Here is an 18,916-nt window from a genome sequence, read left to right as displayed (position 1 = left end):
CTACCCACATGAAGAGAACAATTGCAAAAACCGAGGGAGGAAAAAAAAAATAGGACACGTCACACCCACCTGTATTTAGCATTATTCAGAAAGTACAACTCACGCACAGCCCTATGGAGGTTGGCATGAGTGGTGCCTGAGATGCTCAAGCATGATTGCAGAGGTTTCGTAACTCTTCTAAAAGGCTACCAACTGGATTAGGATATGAGAATTGAAAAGCAAATGTCCTATTGTGCTTGGCGTTCTAGAGTCATGTTACTTTTTAAAAAAACATAAGAGCTGGTTACTTGATTTTACCCCTATTATTTAAAAAATGATAATAATAAGTAGAAATAATAAAACTAAATTCTTAACAAAGAAATAAAAAGTTAAAGAATTGGTTTTATTTTTTTGGATTTTTTAAAGTTATTAGGAGGGTTACGCCCTCTTTTATTTTATAGAAAATCCTAAACTTAACAATTAGTTTACAATTATTTTATTACTATACATAAAATGAAGGGTAATTATATAAAATTGAAATTAATTTTTAATAAAATGTCACAATTACAATTACATTGATTGATTTAAAATAAACTGTAAAATAATTAAGCGGCAGTGTTTAATAATTCTTGGAGAGGTAAAGATAGAAGGAAAAAAATTCAATTGTATAGGCTGTTTTGTAATGACATGCTGCTGATGTTGGTGACTTCTCGTATAAACTTGGGGTCCATTCTCTACTACTTGGATTTATTTACCCAAAAAGAAAGAAGCAAAAGGTATTGGGCACGTTTTTTGATTTATCAAGTATAAAAATAACTCAAAAAATTTCCTATTAAAAAATATATATATATCCTCAGAAAATTCCTCCTTAGAATTGAATATTATGCAGCTTTCATGCTGCAGATGATAAATAACTGAGACACTACTCATCTCATCTCAAAATATAGATGCCGAAAGTAGCTTAGTACTGCATATTTAAAGCAACTTTAATCAGAACAAAAAAAATCAGATTACTCTCATCTAAAATTAGTCTCAGCCAGCCTCCATCTCACTGTAATTTCCAACAAACCATCCCTATATCTGCTTCATGCTGAAATTGAGGTATCTATATCCATCTCATGCTTCAGTTCCTGTTTTTGCATGTTCAACTGTTTCCCCAAGGGTGAACCGGACAAACCTTCTAACTTTTATGTTCTCCCCAATTGCAGCTACAGTTTGTTTCACCAAGTCCTTCACCAAAATACTATCATTCTTAATGAAGGGCTGCTCCAACAGAGCCATCTCTCCAAGCCTCTTTGAGATCCTCCCCTCAACAATTCTCTCTCTAATATTCTCGGGTTTTGATAAGATGTCCTCTCTCTGCATCTCTAGCTCTTTCTCATTGTTCTTAATGCTCTCCGGAATATCCTCGGTGGATACAAATTGCACCTGCGGGCAGGCCACAACTTGCATTGCCAGATCATCAACCAACTCCTTGAAATTTTCACTTCTACCTACAAAGTCAGTCTCACAGTTCAGTTCGATTAGCACTCCTATGCGGGAGTCATGAATGTAGGACCCAATTCTGCCTTCAGCTGCAAGACGGCTCGATTTCTTGTCAGCAGTTGAAAGACCCTTTTTCCTAAGGTACTCCTGTGCCTTCTCAATATCTCCTCCGGCTTCAGAAAGAGCTTTCTTGCAGTCCATCATCCCTGCTCCAGATTCATCTCGTAGTTGTTTAACCAATGCAGCAGACACTGTAACTGTTGGTGGCCTGCAGGAGAGTTGAACAAATATAACGTTTATAAGGTATGCAAGAAATTGGCTACCTTCTTTTCTCAAATAAAATTTGTGTGAAAAGCAGCAGTGTATATTTCTAGGAGGATGGATATTCACTGTACGAAAAGAGCTGTAACAAACAATGAACTTTGCTTGAAAAGAAACATGCTCAGGTAAACCGGGAAATGTAAATAAAAACATTTTCACTCCAGATAATTTTTAACACATGACTAAATAAACTATAAAGCTCTAAATATGTGAGTAACTTTTCAAAGAGGATCTTGAACAGCATTGGCACTACCAGATAATAAATAAAAAAACCCTGCCAACTTGATTGGCAAGAACTTTTTTTTTATTGGTAAACTCGATTGGCAAGAACTCAAATGTGAGAACTACTTGGTTCATTTTTAGTAACGCTTGTCTTGGCCAAAGGATTGGCAATCTTCAATTCATAAAGAGCCATGCTATATGAGTTTTTCCAAATAGCTTTTCCACTAAGAATAATGCAATCCGATAAAACTGGCCCAAAGATCCCCTCACCAGGAAATAGAGGCAAAAAGCAAATACTTGAGTAACAAACATTTCTTTTATTTCCTTCTTTTGTCTGAAAAACATATCGGTTTTTCAATTTTGTCCCCTTAGCAAAAGGGTTGGAAAATGTTAAATGAGTAATGATTGAGAACTTGTAAAATAGATATAGAAGAGTCATCATTTTATAAAAGTGTCCTTTTACCACAGTGTCGTAAAATGGTTGTAAAAAAAGGTTGGCTCTGTCATTTTACACTCCTATCCTACCATGTTGATGTGATATAATCCAAATATTCTACTTTCATCCCACTATGTTCTGGTTTGGCATTGTCCAGGAAGGCAGGAATCCTTGTTTTTTTCTTAACATTTTAAAAAAAAAAAAAAAGGCCCTTATCCAAGTGTTATGGACAATACCACATCAACACAGTAGAATAGTAGTGGGAAGAGAATGTAGAGTATATTGCATTTTTCATTTATACAACATAGAATTCTTTGTGCTGTGCCCTGATTTTAATCTAATTTCCTTACCCAACGCCAAAACACTATGATATAATAATTAGATCACAATTCAAAGAAAGTAGTCAATTCAAAGAAAGTAGTCACTTACTTCTGAATAGTTTCCTTGGCTTCTACTACAGCAGGCTGTTCTTTTTCTGTTTTGGGTAGCACTTTTGCTGCAGTTTGGGCTGCCACTTCAGCAGCAAAATCTTGGCTTTTTTTCTCCAAGCCCTCTCCAAGATTGTACCGCACGAACCTCTTCACTTTTATATTTTCTCCTATGGTCGCGATGGTCTGCTTCACCCAGTCCTTGACCACCAACTTGTCATTCTTGATGAATGGCTGATCAAGTAATGCCAGCTCCTCGAGCCTCTTTGTGATTCTCCCTTCAACTATCTTTGATCTGATTTGCTCTGGTTTTGACAATAGATCCTCCCTCTGCATCTCAATCTCTCTTTCTTTGTTCACAATTTCTTTTGGAACATCTTCTGTAATGACGTACTGCACCTGAGGGCATGCAGCCACTTGCATGGCCAGATCGTCAACCAGCTCCTTAAAAATGTCACCCCGGGCCACAAAATCTGTCTCACAATTCACCTCTACCAAGACACCAATCCTGCTATCATGGATATACGACCCTATCCTTCCTTCAGCAGTGGCTCTGCTTGCTTTCTTTTCTGCACTTGCTAAGCCTTTCTTTCTTAGGAACTCCAGAGCTTTAACAATGTCCCCTCCAGTCTCTGAGAGAGCTTTCTTGCAATCCATCATTCCAGCTCCTGTTTCTTCACGCAGCTGCTTCACAAGAGCTGGTGATATAGCAGCTGCAGCTGCATATAAATAAGTGTTAACAAATGAAGAGACAGTTGACCTGTAGTAGATTACTACTCCAATAGTGCAATGTGAATCAAACATCAAGTTAAAATCTTATTGTTGACCCCATTCCTCATTTTTCAGTGCCTAAAGTTTGATTAACCAAACGAGCATCCATCCCAAGAGTTTGTCCATCCTCATTTCAGGCTCTAAAATATCTTTCCTGGGAATGGCATTATAACTCATAATTGCATGATTAAATATGATGCAAAACTAATCATTCAATGAAACCAAAAAGACCAGAAAAATAAGATCAGCATGAATCACAAACTGTGCCATCTACTTGTAACATTAAGTAATGTATGCAAATGAAAATACTTATTGTATGCCTACATTACAGTACCCAAATCATCACACCGAGTATTTCTACCATACATCCTTTGGAACTGTAATGTAGGCATTATGACTCATGACTGTATGGTTAAATATGATGCAAAACTAATAATTCAATAAAACCAAAAAGACCAAAAAAAAGATCCGCAGGAATTGCAGATTGTGCCATCTACTTGTAACATTAAGTAATGCACTCAAATGAAAATATTTATTGCGTATATGCCTCCATTTAAGTACCCAAATCATCATGCCAAGCATTTCTTCCTCTACCGCACATCATTTGGAACTGTCTACCATCCCCATACTTCCAATACTAATGATTAATGGATCATAATGTCATCTCATCAGCTGAACTTTTAGCGCTGTCTTCAAGTTAGCATTTGAACTTGTTTACTTTGGGTTCAATGAAAAATTTTTGAAAGGTTTATTGCAAGTAAAAAGAACAGAAAACCTTTAGTTGTCCCCTCCTTGGGGGAAGGACTGCCAGTTTTTCCATTTGAATTGTTGACACTGTCATTTTTCTCAGGGGCTCCCACCTTGTCATCTTCATTGTGCGAGTCAGGAGTTTCACTCTCTGCAGCAGGCTTTGGCATCTGTACATCATCTTTGGCATCGTCAACAAGGTTCTCTACAAGTTCTCCAATAACTTGACTTTCTGATGAGAGAACTTGATCATGTGTTGACTTTCCAGATGTTTCAAAACTTCCATAATTTTCCTCTCCATCTGTACAAAGAACTGACATTATAACATATAATATACCCACCCAAAGAAGAAGAAACAAACTATGGAGTATCAAGAGGTGGCAAACAAGCATTACACTAATTATTTCATTCGCAGAAAATTAAAGGACCCAAATCCATGTACAGATACTCATCATATGCATTATTATTACCCGATACAGTAACAGAATCAAATAGAAAGACATTGCAGCATGAACTATAGCAAAGATGAATGTCTCTCAATAATTACTTGTTCACTGAACAGAACATTTCTATATACTACATAAATCATCTTTTATCAACAATAAATTGATTAGTTATTTATCTCAAAAACGAACTTTCAGCTCTTGATTTCATTATGTACAAATTAATTGAAAGATAGTGTTGCTCATTGAATGATTGTATATTACTTTTTTGATAGGTAGAATGATTGCATTTACTGTGCAGGAATTAATAATCTTAGGTTTCAACCAACCATTTTGGACAGTGAATTGTCATCAGAATTTCAACGAACATGAATTTAAAAGAGGGGGGAAACGGTGAAAAGAAGTAGAGAAAAAAAGGGCACTAACGTTCAGTTTTCTGGGCAGGGGTGTCTCGTTGTAAATCTGAGCCCGTTATACTTCCATTTTTATCAGGGTTGGGTCCCACCTTGTTATCTTCACTTGGTGTGCTAGGAGGATCATTCTCTGCACTGGGTGCTTTTATATTAATCTCATCATTGACTACAACGACATCAGATTGACCCTCTATTATGTTTTCCACTGCTGGACATTCTGAAGACAAGCTTTTACCAGATATTTCAACAGATGAGTCAGATTTTTCATCATTTTCTAGTCCATCGGTTGAAGGTGCCTCTTCAGTTTTCTTGATAAGGGAAGGTGCCTCTTCAATTATCTGAGTAACAGCAGATATACTTTCTCCAGGAGCCAAAATTTCAGAACTCGCCTCCGCTGCTTTCTCTTTGGTTTGAACAGCACCATCCACACTTGACGTTGAACTAGAGAGAGTGCTTTCTGGACCCTTTCCATCATCTGCAGCATTGGTTGACACATCATCTAAAGCACTGGATCCCACATCTACCTCTAAAGACACATCATCACTGACTACAGCGACATCAGCTTGACCCTCTATTACGTCTCCCACTACTGGACTTTCTGAAGACAAGCTTTTGCCAGATATTTCACCAGCTGACTCAGCTTTTCCATCATTTTCTAGTCCATTTGTTGGAGGTGCCTCTTCAATTATCTGCGTAACAGCAGATATACTTCCTTCAGGAACCAGAATTTCAGAACTCACCTCTGCTGCTTTATCCATGGTTTGAACAACCCCATCTACACTTGATGTTGAGCTAGAGATAGTGCTTTCTGGATCCTTCCCATCATCTGAAACATTGATGGATGTATTATCTATTGTGCCAGCTCCCACATTTACCTGTGAAGTCATCGACGTGATCTCTTCAGGAGCCAGTACTTTAGAATTCACCTCTGCTTGTTTATCTACAGTTTGGACAGCACTGTCAATTCTTTGTGTAGTGCTAGAGGCTGGGCCCTCTTCATCTTCATTGTCTGCAATACCGGTTGAGGCATCCTTCTCTAATGTGCTGGCTCCCACATCTGCCTCCTTTGAAGAAGCTTCATTGTCTTTAATTATTTCATCGACTGTAGAAGAGACACTAACTGTTCTCTCATAGCTGCCTGCTGGTTGGTCCTGCACTTCATCAGACCCAGTTTTTTTTTGGTCGACTTTTTCTTCTAATTCTTCTGGAGTCTTTCCTATCGCTGGTTTTTCAGCTTCTTTGTCTAACTTTTGCCTCTCATTCAAAAATGAAGCAATCTCCTTGTTTTTACGGAAAGCTAGCGCAAAAGGGTTTGTTGCAGAATGGACAACCTGTTGGCTAAGCTGTAAGTCCAACTTTGCAACATCTTCTTCCCTCTTCATTGTCAATGTTACCTTCCCTCTTGAGAAGCGCAACACCCGGACACTGACTTCTTGGCCAATCTGAAGTGAAGAGTTCCCCATAATGTTTTCAAATCCTTCATTAGATTCCTCTGATGTGGGGAGGAACCCTTCTTCCCCCTCAGGAAGGGATATAAAAGCACCAGACCTTGTCAAATTCTTCACAGTGCCCTGTAGGTCCTGCCCCTTAACAAATTTTGAGCTCCTTTTCATCTCATCTTTCCTCTGGCTGGGCCTTGAAGTGTTTCTTTTTGCAGCTCCAGCCTTATCACTACTGGGAGGAGCATCTTTCCGCTGCTGCAGGGTACTAATATCATCACTTTCACGCATAGTGAGAGAAATCCGTCCTGTCTCCATGTTCGCTTCAACTAATCTCACCTGCACCTCTTGCCCAACGGAAACAATACTTCCAACATCCTTAACATAGCTATCACTCAACCTGGAAACATGCACTAGGCCATCGGTAAAAGCTCCAAAATCAACAAAAGCACCAAATGGCTGAACTGATCTTACTTTCCCAGTAAAAGCTGCACCAGGAACCAGTTCCTCATCCTTTACTGGGGGCATCTCACTTTTCCTAACAGGTCTTGGACGTTTGGACTTAGTTGGAGCAGGACTGCGATCTGTATCATTGGAGGATTTTTCACCACTTCCAACTTCATCAGGCTTTACTTCTGATACTACACCAGAAGCTTCTTCTGGAATGGGTGAACCTGGTTCCTCCACTGCAACGTCAATGCCTGTGGCTGATATTGTATTGGTTCTTGATATATAATGCAAAGAACATCCCCTACCATGTTGAGGGAGCAACTTAATAGAAGTTGACAAAGGTAGCAGATACTTCTGGGTGGATGATGGAAGTTTAGTGCACTTCCTTGACAAACTGACTCTTGTCAAACAATTGTTCATCCTTGTTGTAAATGTAGTTCCAGGAATGAGTGAAACATTGCTTATAGAGCATGGCATTACAGACATCATATTGACCTGAAATGCAGAAGTCATGGCGTTGGTCTGTGACTAAATTAAGTTCTTCATCCCTTTCTTCTCCTGCACAAGAAATAAAAATGGTGCATGAGAGAAATCATGGGGTTTAAAAAGGCACAAGATGTCACGGTGACTTATAAACCAAGATGCCTAATGTCCTCTCTCTTTAAGGATAATAGATGTCACTTATTTGGTGCAGAAAGAAACAATCGGGCACATGAACTTTGGCCCAGACCTTAATTATGAACTTTGCCATGATCAAAGAAATGAAAGCTAATCGTATCTTACCTATTGATGAATGTATAAAATACAGCTCAATTCATACATCTAGATGTAGTTTATGCCAATAGTGAAATGTAATGCAACAAATCTTATCAGCCAAAATTATGGCTTAGTGTTCCATCAATGTTTGCATAAAAATAATCAGTAGGACAAACGGCACTGAAGGAATTTATCCTCTGCATGGTTCACGGTGTCCAAATGGCTTCATTGCGCTATTCATAAATACTTAGGTTTCCCCATTCCCCTTACCTCAGCTTCTCTTTATTTTGCTCAAATTCCAAATTACAAAGATTGATTGATTTCATGAACGAAACATGGTAAGCCATTATTTTCAAATCATTTTAACTATCAGGTTCAAATTTGCTGAAGTTCCAAGCAGGAAAACTTAAAAGAAATAATTGAACATCAATTCAAATTATCTCAAATTCACTTTGGGAACCCTATAAGAATCCATATTAAACATATTTGCACAATTATATTACATCCGTCCACTACAATGGCAACGCGCACAAACACGTGGGTGTGTGTGTGTGTGTGTGTGTCAGAGAGAGAGAGAGAGAGAGAGCTGTTAATTAAATGCAAACTGTCAGAAACCTAATTCCATTACTGAAGGATAATTAAAATACAGGCTAAAGGTGCATTTCAAAGAATAATTCAATTTGAGGAGCCAAGATTTTGTCCCCATTCCAGGGTATTCCAGGGTCGCGGTGTCCAATTCTCTTAACTCTCCATCAGGGCGCTCGGACTGGCAAACCATTCACTCACTACTAAACAACCCAAAGTCAAGCTCTCTCCCATTAGGTCCTATAAGAATCCATATTAAACATATTTGCACAATTATATTATATCCGTCCCCTACAATGGCAATGCCCGCACACACTTGTGTGTGTGTGTGTGTGAGTGAGAGAGAGAGAGCTGTTAATTAAATGCAAATTGTCAGAAACCTAATTCCATTACTGAAGGATAATTAAAATACAGGCTAAAGGTGCATTTCAAAGAATAATTCAATTTGAGGAGCCAAGATTTTGTCCCCATTCCAGGGTATTCCAGGGTCGCGGTGTCCAATTCTCTTAACTCTCCATCAGGGCGCTCGGACTGGCAAACCATTCACTCACTACTAAACAACCCAAAGTCAAGCTCTCTCCCACAACCCAATGAGCTATAAGCGAACAATAGTCCAACAAACATCCCAAGAATTAACAAGTTGCTGAAACAGCCACATAAGAACAGGTTATACAAGGAGCCAAGATTTTGTCCCCATTTCAGGGTCTACGGTGTCCAATTCTCTTAACTCTCCATGAGGGCGCTCGGACTGGCAAACCATTCACTCACTACTAAACAATCCAAAGTCAAGCTCTCTCCCACAACCCAACGAGCTATAAGCGAACAATAGTCCAACAAACATCCCAAGAATTAACAAGTTGCTGAAACAGCCACATAAGAACAGGTTATACCATAACCAACCACGACGGAAAAGGGACAACGTAGAAAAATGCAAACTAACTGTAAATTAAGAAGAACCCATTATTCGAAAGCCAGCAATATTCACTAAGCAGCGTAAAAAAACAACCAAAGCTAATACCTACTGAAGCTTCAGGAGACAAAAACTCGGAATTGCAGAACTTGAAATTTAGAAATACTTAGGAAGAGAGAAAACCCAAACTATTATGAGTGCCTGAAGCTTTCTACGTGGTGATGATAGAGCCAATTTATCACTGGAAATGAAAGGTGGGACTTTTAAATCTTATCTTATGACACTGTCTTCTTGCTCATGGATAGAAATCCCAAGGTGAGGCTCTTCAATCGGCTCTGGGTAGGCTTGAGTTTGGAGCCAGCCAAGCCGCTTCATATCAGCATTTTGTTTGTGGACCGAGTAGCATGGGTTTCAATTAGCTGGACCTTAACAAGACACTGTACTGGACCTGATGCTGTAAAAACCATAAATGGACTGCTTTCGCCACCATGTTTGTGAATATATGTATATACTAGTAAAGCAGCACGTGCGATGCACGTATGTCTAGTTGATATTTTTTTTAAATGTAATAATTTAAAAATTTTTTAATTTAGCTATAAATAGACAGAATTTCATCTATATTTTAACAATTTTCTTCCTCTTCATAATAAACATTATATACATTATTTGCAAAATATATAATACAACACTCTAATAAACATAACTACAACTATACACGAGTACCCTGTACTTATATATTACAATAGTCAAAAATTTCAAAAAAAAAGTCTGGAAACTCATTTTGCTGTTCCTGAGACGTTATTAACAGATAATACAGTAAGTTTGTTTTGACGTAACCTCCTAGATTCATTCATCTACGCGCCCAAGACTACGATCCACTCATTATTTTCAATGTTGTTTGCAATGTTTTCAATATAAGGCAGATGTTTCTGTAACAATGAAAAAACATATAAAAAGATAATGTATCAAAATTTTTAAACGTATTTAAATGTATAGATTTTACCTCGTTTGTACGGTCTATAAGATCAACAGATGTGCATCCCAATAAGTCTTGGGCATTTTCTCTAAGACAGAGAAAACCCAACGCTTATTTGACCATGGTAGTTTGCTTCACAACATCTACAAATTGATCAATGGAGGTTGATGGCATGCACATTCTTTCAGCTCCCATTTTCATGCAAATTGCATTCTGTTTTAGACAGAAGAGAAGAAGGCGTCCATCTTCACTCATGTATGCTTTTGTGCCTTCAAACAGTCCCTGTTTAAATTTTTCATTTGATTATAAGTTTCCTTTATTTCCATACAGTTTAATTCTGAAGCAAACATCAACTGTAATATATTTGCCCATAATTATTACCATAAGATTATTACCATAAGAGAAGTGCAAACTGAAAACAAACAAGTTTTTATCTTCAGTATATCCTGAGAACTGCTGCATGCTCTAACTGGGTGCAAAGAATTGGAAATAGAACCTAATAAATCAAAAGGCAGAGTCAAAAAGTATTTGAATATGAAAATGAGAAGACACGCAATTAAAACCACAAGCAGAAATGAGAAACCAATAATTGCTTCCAGAAAGTAAAACCAACACCAATTACATCAATTCGGAAACTTTTAAAAAAAAAAAGAAAAGAAAAAAAAAACCATAATCAAATAATCAAACAGTCTTAAGCATAAGCCAAATAAGATGCACTAATAACAAGGTTGGGCACAGTTGTTGATACTTGGGGGTGAATGTGACCACAAAGCTCAGCAGCAAATTTTTGTACATCATCAAATTTAAACTTATGAAATGCCCTAAAATAAAGAACAGAAGAAATAAGCACATCTCATTCAGTATACTGAAGCAACTGAGATTATTCATGTGAATCAATCTGTTTAGAAGGAGAGCAGCAGCACTGTCATGATTGTTGATATCTTGATGCCCTGAAATTTTTCCAAATAACAAGCAAAGATTTTACAAGTGAACTATAACTAAACAATTTGTAAAATGAGAAGCTTCAATTGAGATTTAGAGAACATTCAAGGGGGAGATAAATGAAATTATTATATCTAAAATACCATCTCTTAAATATAATTAGTATTTCAGATTCATATTACGATTTTATAAGAAATGTGCATTATTAAAGGAGAAATAAAATGGAGCACATAAAACATCTACCAGAAGATAGAAATACAAATATGAATATTTGTGAAGTATTATTTTATTATCTCGAAGTAAAATTACAGAAATTTGAGGCTCTTCGCCTCAATCTTTAAACGCTCTTGCTCTTCAAAAATCTGCATGCCCCTCCTATCTAAAGGAGTAGCCACTCGAAAAGAAGATTTAGGGTGTGTTTGGGTGTTGAAGTCTCTTCAACACTTCTCAACACTTCTCACTACTATTCATTACTTTATTATTACTTTTCACCTACTTTTTTTACTATTCATTACTTTTTACCTACTTTTTATTACTATTCATTACTTTATTATTACTTTTCACCTACTTTTTATTACTATTCACAACTCTCCTCAACACTTCTCAACACCCAAACCCACCCTTAAGCAAAGATTTTAAATCTCTATTATCTCGCTTTAGTGCTTCTATCTTCATGTTGGACTCCAGAAGAAGCCGTTGAAGGATAGAAATATTCTCGTGGAGTTTATCAACCCCACCAGTCCTGGATTGTAGTCGCTGAGAATATGCGATAATGGTTGATGAGTATCGGGTGCCGAGACTCACAAGCTTGTAGATAATTTCATCATCTAACTTATTAGTTAGATCATTATTGGATTGCATTATAGCACCTACGGAAGAAGCAGAAACAACTGGTGAACGATGTGCAGAATACCTCATATATTGGTAATGAGAAGATTGCTGAGCCATTGCAAAATGAGAAAGTAGAAAGAGATTGCAGAGTAAGAATGCAGACTGAATTCAGAAAAGTGAATGAGATGATATGCGAAAGAAGATGAACTGAATAATTCTTTTATAGAGAAAATTATGACGAATCATCTCTCATAAAGCATTTCTCTACAAGAGACAAGAGCGATGTAGTATCATAGTTGCGGCGCCTGACAGCTACAGAAGAGCGAGGCAGTATCATAGTTCTGCGGCGCCTGATAGCTACAGAAGAGCGATGTAGTGTTATAGCTATGCGGCGCCTGACAGCTATAGAAAAGCGATATAGTATCATAGCTGCGGCGCCTGACAGTTATAGAAGAGCGATATAGTATCATAGCTATGGTGCCTGACAGCTATAGAAGATCTGTAAAAATTCTACGGATTAGAGTTGTCTGGTCTAAAATAGAGGGTCACCGTTTTTGTTAGAGAGAAAGAGAGGTTAACGGCTTAATTTTAATGAATTCTATACTAACTATGCTATTTGGAAGAAGACTTAAAGTATATCGCTTATGTTTTTCTAAAGCAATCGAGAGTTTACCACTGAAACTGAAGATCTCAGACATGCGTACAACTGAAAAAACCCCGGGAGGTCAAATCTGCACATTTTTCCACCAGAAAACCCTCTAAAGAGAGCAAAAAAGAGAAATCCAAAGAAGACAACGGCCAAAATCTCTTTGTACAGAGCTTTAGGGCAGGAGTTCATGAGAGAAACAGAACTACAAGGACATGAAAACCCTATGAGACAGGGCAAAAAAAAGTAGAGAAAAGAATTGAGAGGAAAGAGAAGATGAGAAGCGAAATGATAGGAGTCGGGGTGGATCAATGGGGAATACTTTTATGAGTTTTGCTATATACAAGCACAGTCGCGCATTATGTACTAATAATGATTCATTCACACTTAAAATTTAAATTAACACTATTTTCAATAAAATCTACTTTTTGACCAATCACATCACATTGGTGCACAGATTAGTGCACAATTGTGTTTGCAACTATATTTTTCCTACTTTTATTTCGTTAGAGGAATGTGGGAGATTTGTATACGTGACAATACACATAAGGGAAACCCACATGCAATGTATTTGTGGTGAGAAGTGGATTCTGTCCCACCAAATGAAAACCAACCATCCTTAAAGCAGTTTTTGGTTTTACTTTTTGGTGAATCACGACTTGTTTGAATGCTCGACTAAGTCTGTCTTCGATTCGTTACATCCCTAGATTAACTACTCTACTCGCAACACCATCAACATGATATAACATCATATTTAATATATTATGCTACTCGTTCGTTATATTTTCTGAAATTGTCTATCTTGATTTTTTAAAAGCAACAAATAGAATAGTACTTAGCTGTATTATTTTTAGTTTTTTAATAGTACTATATTTCCTTATATTTTGAAGTAAGAGTATAGATGTTGTGTAAACTTAAAGAAAGCTTTTGTCTTTTATATATGATTTGTCTCTATATATTTATATTGAGTAATTAATATTGACACGATTTACTTCGTGGACTCCAGGATACCCCAATACTACCATATTGTTTGGATGTTTAGTTGAAATTTAGTTGAATTTAAATTTTTATAAATAGTAATGAGTCGAGATGATGAAATAAATTTTATAAAATTCATTTAATATGAGTTCATATATGTTTGAATGTTAAGATAAATTTATATATATTTATTAAATGTTAAAAAAAGTTTATAGATCCTGCATATAAAAAGACATTGAATTTATAAAAATTGTTAAAGAAGTTTTGAATTAAGTAATATTTAGTAATTTGAGAATTAAATATTTAAATATTAAATTTAATTTAAAATCAGATTGAATTGAGTTAATTTTAATATCTTTCAACATCTAAACCCCCTACGTACCATTTTAGATTTTTTTTCCTTAAATCTTATTTTCGTTTTCCCCTTTTTAATCTTTGTTTATTACTCAACTCCAATATCGTTTTGGCAATACTCGGTTTGTCATTTTGTAGGGCCAAAAAGGAGACAAGATGGAAATTGTCAACACCTAATAAAGCGTATTGAATTTATGTTTAGTTGAAGTCTTTGAACTTGATTATTGAAAATTTGGAATAGAGATATATCAGTCAGATCAACTTGAACATGTCGTTTAATTAGTTTAGACATTAAAAATAGAGATGAATTTTTTTGTCAACATTTTTGTACAAACTATCACAAATCAATTACGGCTAAGAGAGATCTAGAGCATTGGTGGGATTAGTTGAGAATCGGTGAGAGTGGATTGTAAAAAAAATATTTCCCAACTTTGAGATGGAAACATCGATATTACAAAAAGTTTGATTAAATAGGATCCAGTTGGATAGATCTTATTAAGTAATCATTTTATTAATAATAATAATGGAGTAGGATAGCAAAATGCAAAAAAGGAGAGAAGATGGAAATTGACAACACTTAATAAACCGTATTGAATTTATGTTTAGTTGAAGTCTTTGAACTTGATTATTGAAAATTTAGAATAGAGATATATATGTATAGAAAATTGGAAAATCAAACAATAACTTCAAAATCATGTGTCTCATACCAACGCAAAGCAAATGTTAATGCTCGTGGGGATAAATGCTCTTAGTGTTACAATGGCCGTTAGCTTTATGGTCAATGATTATAGTGAAAAGCAAGTTCATCTACTTTCTTTGAAAGAAATATGGAAAAGGTTAATATGATGTGGACTGGACATGATATTTATGTAAGTGGAGTAGGATAATTAATTAATTAAGATCAATATTCATATTCTTTATTTTATTATATGATCTCTCAACATATGTTGACTTTAGTAACATAAAGTATTCTTTATTTAATAAAATCAGTCTTTCCTGTGCATTGCACATGTTGAAGACTAATGAGTACATCTTATGGTTGAGACCCCATGCCTCTAAATTTAATCTACTGCCCTGCCCTATTCACATCAATAGCAGTTTTTTCAGCCAAAACAAGTGCAATTCCAATAATCACTCGGAATTCATGTTAAATCATCGTAAGCAAATTGAATTCCATATTTATGTACTATTATTTTCCACAAAAAATAAAAAATTAATCTTGGAAGAGTAACACTTTGCCCTCGTGGTCTAGTTGTGAAATGATCAAGCACATGTTGCAGTGATTGCCATAGATTCAGCCATGGGACTTGTGGTAGTAATTTCATCGGTACTGATAGACTTTTTGTCCACTTTGACAAGAAAATCATTGAAGCACTGGTCCAAGGTTATGAAAGTTTCATCAGGGTAGAGAATGCTCACTTCAACATCTTGAGGGCCATCGATTTGGAAATTGATTTGACAGCCCTTTATGAATATATCATGGGTAAATGATGCAACAATACTATGAGGTATGCAATTCTCCACTCCGTTACTATTTTAAATAAAATGTTATATAATATATATTATTATCATCTCACCCACTACGTTACTATTTTAGATAAAATATTATATAATATATATTATCATCATCTCACCCACTCCTGTCTATAATAAATAAATAAATAAATACTGAATCCACCAACTCCAGCGACTCTCACCCACCAACTCCCACTCCTGTCGAGAAAGAATCTAAAATTAATTGCCGTGCACACCCACTACGTTACTATTTTAGATAAAATATTATATAATATATATTATCATCATCTCACCCACTCCGTTATTATTTTAGATAAAATGTTATATAATATATATTATTATCATCTCATCCACTACGTTACTATTTTAGATGAAATATTATATAATATATATTATCATCTCACCCACTCAGTTACTATTTTAGATAAAATGTTATATAATATATATTATTATCATCTCACCCACTAAAAATTTGATTAAAACGTGTCCCCATCAATAATTGATTTCAAATAGAAGGCCACACTAATGCTGAAATATTGGACATGTTAGTTTTATGAAAAAATAATATAAGAAAGAAAAAAAAATATAATTTAATCAATAGAAGATATTGTTTACTTAAAATACAAATATATATTTTATGATTGAGGATGAAATGTCAATGTTAGGTTGATGGGGTCAATTCTATGATGCCATACGTCCCTGTCACGTTACTAAAGCAAATTCATCGATCCCTGCACCACTGTCAGTTGAAATCAAGGCTCTGCATGTCTCTACACGCTACTGTTTAGGTCTCGTTAATTTTCGTGAATCAGATTCATCTTCCATAAGCACCTACCAACCTATTTTTTTTATTTTTTATTTATTTTTTATTTTATTTTTATTGTAAAGATAATTGGTTGGTTGCATGCTTTCATTCTGATCACAGCTCTACTTCTGTCACGTGCTCGACAATCAAAAGGGACAGAGATGCTGGTTCACATGCTCAACTACCAATTCACTGGAAATTCTCCTCCAAAATACCTTTACAGCAACACCCATCCACTCTCTCAACCACAATGTCAACTTGCATGCGTGGGCCTACAAATAAAATAAAAAAATATGATAGTGACGTAATTGAAATAAATTCTTATCACAAAACGTGTGCTTGTGCTTATCTCATCGGACAGGATGTGTTATAGCACCAAGCACCAAAGCCACCTCCGTGGACAAGGACAAAACAGTTAGTGAAGAGTGGGGTCATCTCCATGACTTTCCTCACTTTTATTTTATTTTATGTTTTTTTTCTCTTTAGTTCCCAGTCGTCTTCACGAAGCCGCTAGATTTGCTGGTCTTTCACGTTGGAAACAGCATGGGTGAGATGGAGGGTATCAGCGAGCCGTCGTGACCCACTCGTACGATACGTAGAGAGGGGATGCTTTGCCTGGGCTTAGAAGACAGAAACGGAGATTCCCTTCCAGTCGGCGACGATCTGGTGCATCGTGGTTACGTCGTGCGAGTACATGGTCTCATAGAGGGCGAGAACCACCCTTTGATTACTGAAATCAGTTTCCTCCAGTTTGTCGAGTCCCTGCCAAGCATCAGAAAAGATTATGCAGGAAATTTAGGAGATAATAAAGAAATTAAAATCATAGAGAGTGGAGGAATCGATTTTGGTGGAGCTGCTTCTCAGTTCTCTCGTTAGAAACCATAGAGAGAAATTAAAATCGGAGTACATGGTCTCATAGAGGGCGAGAACCACCCTTTGATTACTGAAATCGGTTTCCTCCAGTTCGTCGAGTCCCTGCCAAGCATCAGAAAAGATTATGCAGGAAATTTAGGAGATAATAAAGAAATTAAAATCACAGAGAGTGGAGGAATCGATTTTGGTGGAGCTGCTTCTCAGTTCTCTCGTTAGAAACCATCGATTTCAGCACTTCATTGCCTGTTGTTTGCAGAGGGAGTGGATCTTGAGGCTTTGGCAGAGAGCTGGGTTCGTGAGCTTCACAGAGAGAGAGAGAGAGAGAGAGAGAGAGAGGTTCAGCAAGAAAAAAGTAAGCAAAAAGACATGGAGTTGAAATTACCACGATCTTCAAGCCAATCAGAGTGATATTTTCCTTCTTCTGCAAACAAAAATCACAGATCATCAAATTCATAAACAAAATAATAAATAAATTCAAAAACGGAGAGAGAGAGAATAGAGGATGGGTCTGAGTTTAGAGAGAGAACTTGGGAGGAATACGAAGACGAGAATGAAAGATTTGTGTAGTCTGAAATTCTTTTGAATGACACAATCTCACTAAAGACCAAAACAGAAATAAAAGCAAACTGTCTGTAATTTTGGAATAAAATTAAGGGCAAAATTGAAAATAAAAATATTAGACGAAAATACTGTAACTTAAGTTATTGGCACTTATTAATATAAGATATATATATATTTTCCATGTTTATGTGTATTTTGTCTTAAATTTTAGCCCAGGGCCTCTATAGCAGTTTTAGGCTTTTAGCAACTATAAATAAATAAATTTGGAAAAATATCGATAGTCCAAATTTGAGGATCTCAATTATTGGGAAGCAATAAATATGCCAAATGGGTTTTATATCATTAATTATTTTTTATGTAAATTTCTCGAACATCATAATGCTCTAGAGATTATTTCACGTATCTATCTCTTTTTCATTTTAAGTCTCATGAATAACTCAAGTTGATCTTGAAATTATGGATTGTAGTGATGGTATAAAGTACTCTTAGCAGTAAATCTTCCGATAAGTATATCTTTATGAATAATGTTAAGGACAAACCTCTAAATGCACAAGTTTTTTATAAAAAAAATAAAAAATAAAAAATAAAATAAAAAAGTGAGTTTGTTTTACACTTTTTCGTAGTGGGGTATGTTTTTTTATAAAAAGTATGTCCGAAACTTATACATTTGAGATTTATATATATTAAGATTCTATCTTTATTTCCCTTAAAAGAGAAATGCTTGAGACACATACGTATAACATGTTCGTACAGGTATCACTACCCTTCCCTTAATTTGATGGGTACATGACATATAATGGTATGCCAAAAACACATGATCTTAATATGATTTTCAGACAACCTGCCGTACTATAAATCAGGATGATGCAACAATATATTGCAAATGGAAAAATATAGTTACAAGCACAATTGTGCACTAATCTGTGCACCAATGTGATGTGATTAGTCAAAAAGTAGATTTTATTGAAAATAATGTTAATTTAAATTTTAAGTATGAATAAATCAGTATTGGTACACAGATTAGTACACGACTGTGCTTGTATGTAGTAA

The 18,916-nt window shown here is 35.8% G+C and overlaps 1 protein-coding gene and 1 long non-coding RNA gene across 4 annotated transcripts; both read right to left on the bottom strand.

The window, feature by feature from the left end:
• Positions 1-804: 804 nt before the first annotated feature.
• LOC122308247 (polyprotein of EF-Ts, chloroplastic) lies at positions 805-9,714 on the bottom strand. Of its 3 annotated transcripts, none has more exons than XM_043121460.1 (5): positions 9,494-9,714; positions 5,259-7,692; positions 4,418-4,690; positions 2,873-3,584; positions 805-1,732 (listed from the first exon to the last, which is right to left on the bottom strand). In XM_043121460.1, exons 2-5 carry the CDS (start codon positions 7,645-7,647, stop codon positions 1,096-1,098), a joined length of 4,011 nt encoding a protein of 1,336 aa, XP_042977394.1. In that variant the 5' UTR covers positions 7,648-7,692; positions 9,494-9,714; the 3' UTR covers positions 805-1,095. The 3 variants fall into 3 exon arrangements, with proteins under 3 accessions (XP_042977394.1, XP_042977392.1, XP_042977393.1); XM_043121458.1 differs by having other exon boundaries at positions 2,873-3,590; positions 9,494-9,712; XM_043121459.1 differs by having other exon boundaries at positions 2,873-3,590; positions 9,498-9,712.
• Positions 9,715-16,732: 7,018 nt separating this feature from the next.
• Positions 16,733-17,928, bottom strand: LOC122307854. Its single transcript, XR_006241842.1, has 2 exons — positions 17,688-17,928; positions 16,733-17,605 (listed from the first exon to the last, which is right to left on the bottom strand). It is a non-coding gene; the product is annotated as an uncharacterized LOC122307854 (long non-coding RNA).
• Between the last annotated feature and the right edge of the window lie 988 nt (positions 17,929-18,916).

Source organism: Carya illinoinensis, chromosome 4 (genome assembly GCF_018687715.1).
Source record: "Carya illinoinensis cultivar Pawnee chromosome 4, C.illinoinensisPawnee_v1, whole genome shotgun sequence".
NCBI classification, from domain to species: domain Eukaryota; kingdom Viridiplantae; phylum Streptophyta; class Magnoliopsida; order Fagales; family Juglandaceae; genus Carya; species Carya illinoinensis.
The sequence above is the reverse complement of the archived record's forward strand: the minus strand, read 5'-3'. Positions and strand labels throughout refer to the sequence as shown.

What these genes read in the sequence shown, in the direction of transcription:
- LOC122308247 (XM_043121458.1), bottom strand. Translation starts at nt 7,647, where the DNA reads ATGACTTCTGCATTTCAGGTCAATATGATGTCTGTAATGCCATGCTCT. An exon ending in CCCTGCCCAGAAAACTGAAC is followed by an intron (nt 4,691 to 5,258) that starts GTTAGTGCCCTT and finishes TTCTTTGTACAG; the next exon opens with ATGGAGAGGAAAATTATGGA. An exon ending in GCCAAGGAAACTATTCAGAA is followed by an intron (nt 1,733 to 2,872) that starts GTAAGTGACTAC and finishes ACTCTCCTGCAG; the next exon opens with GCCACCAACAGTTACAGTGT.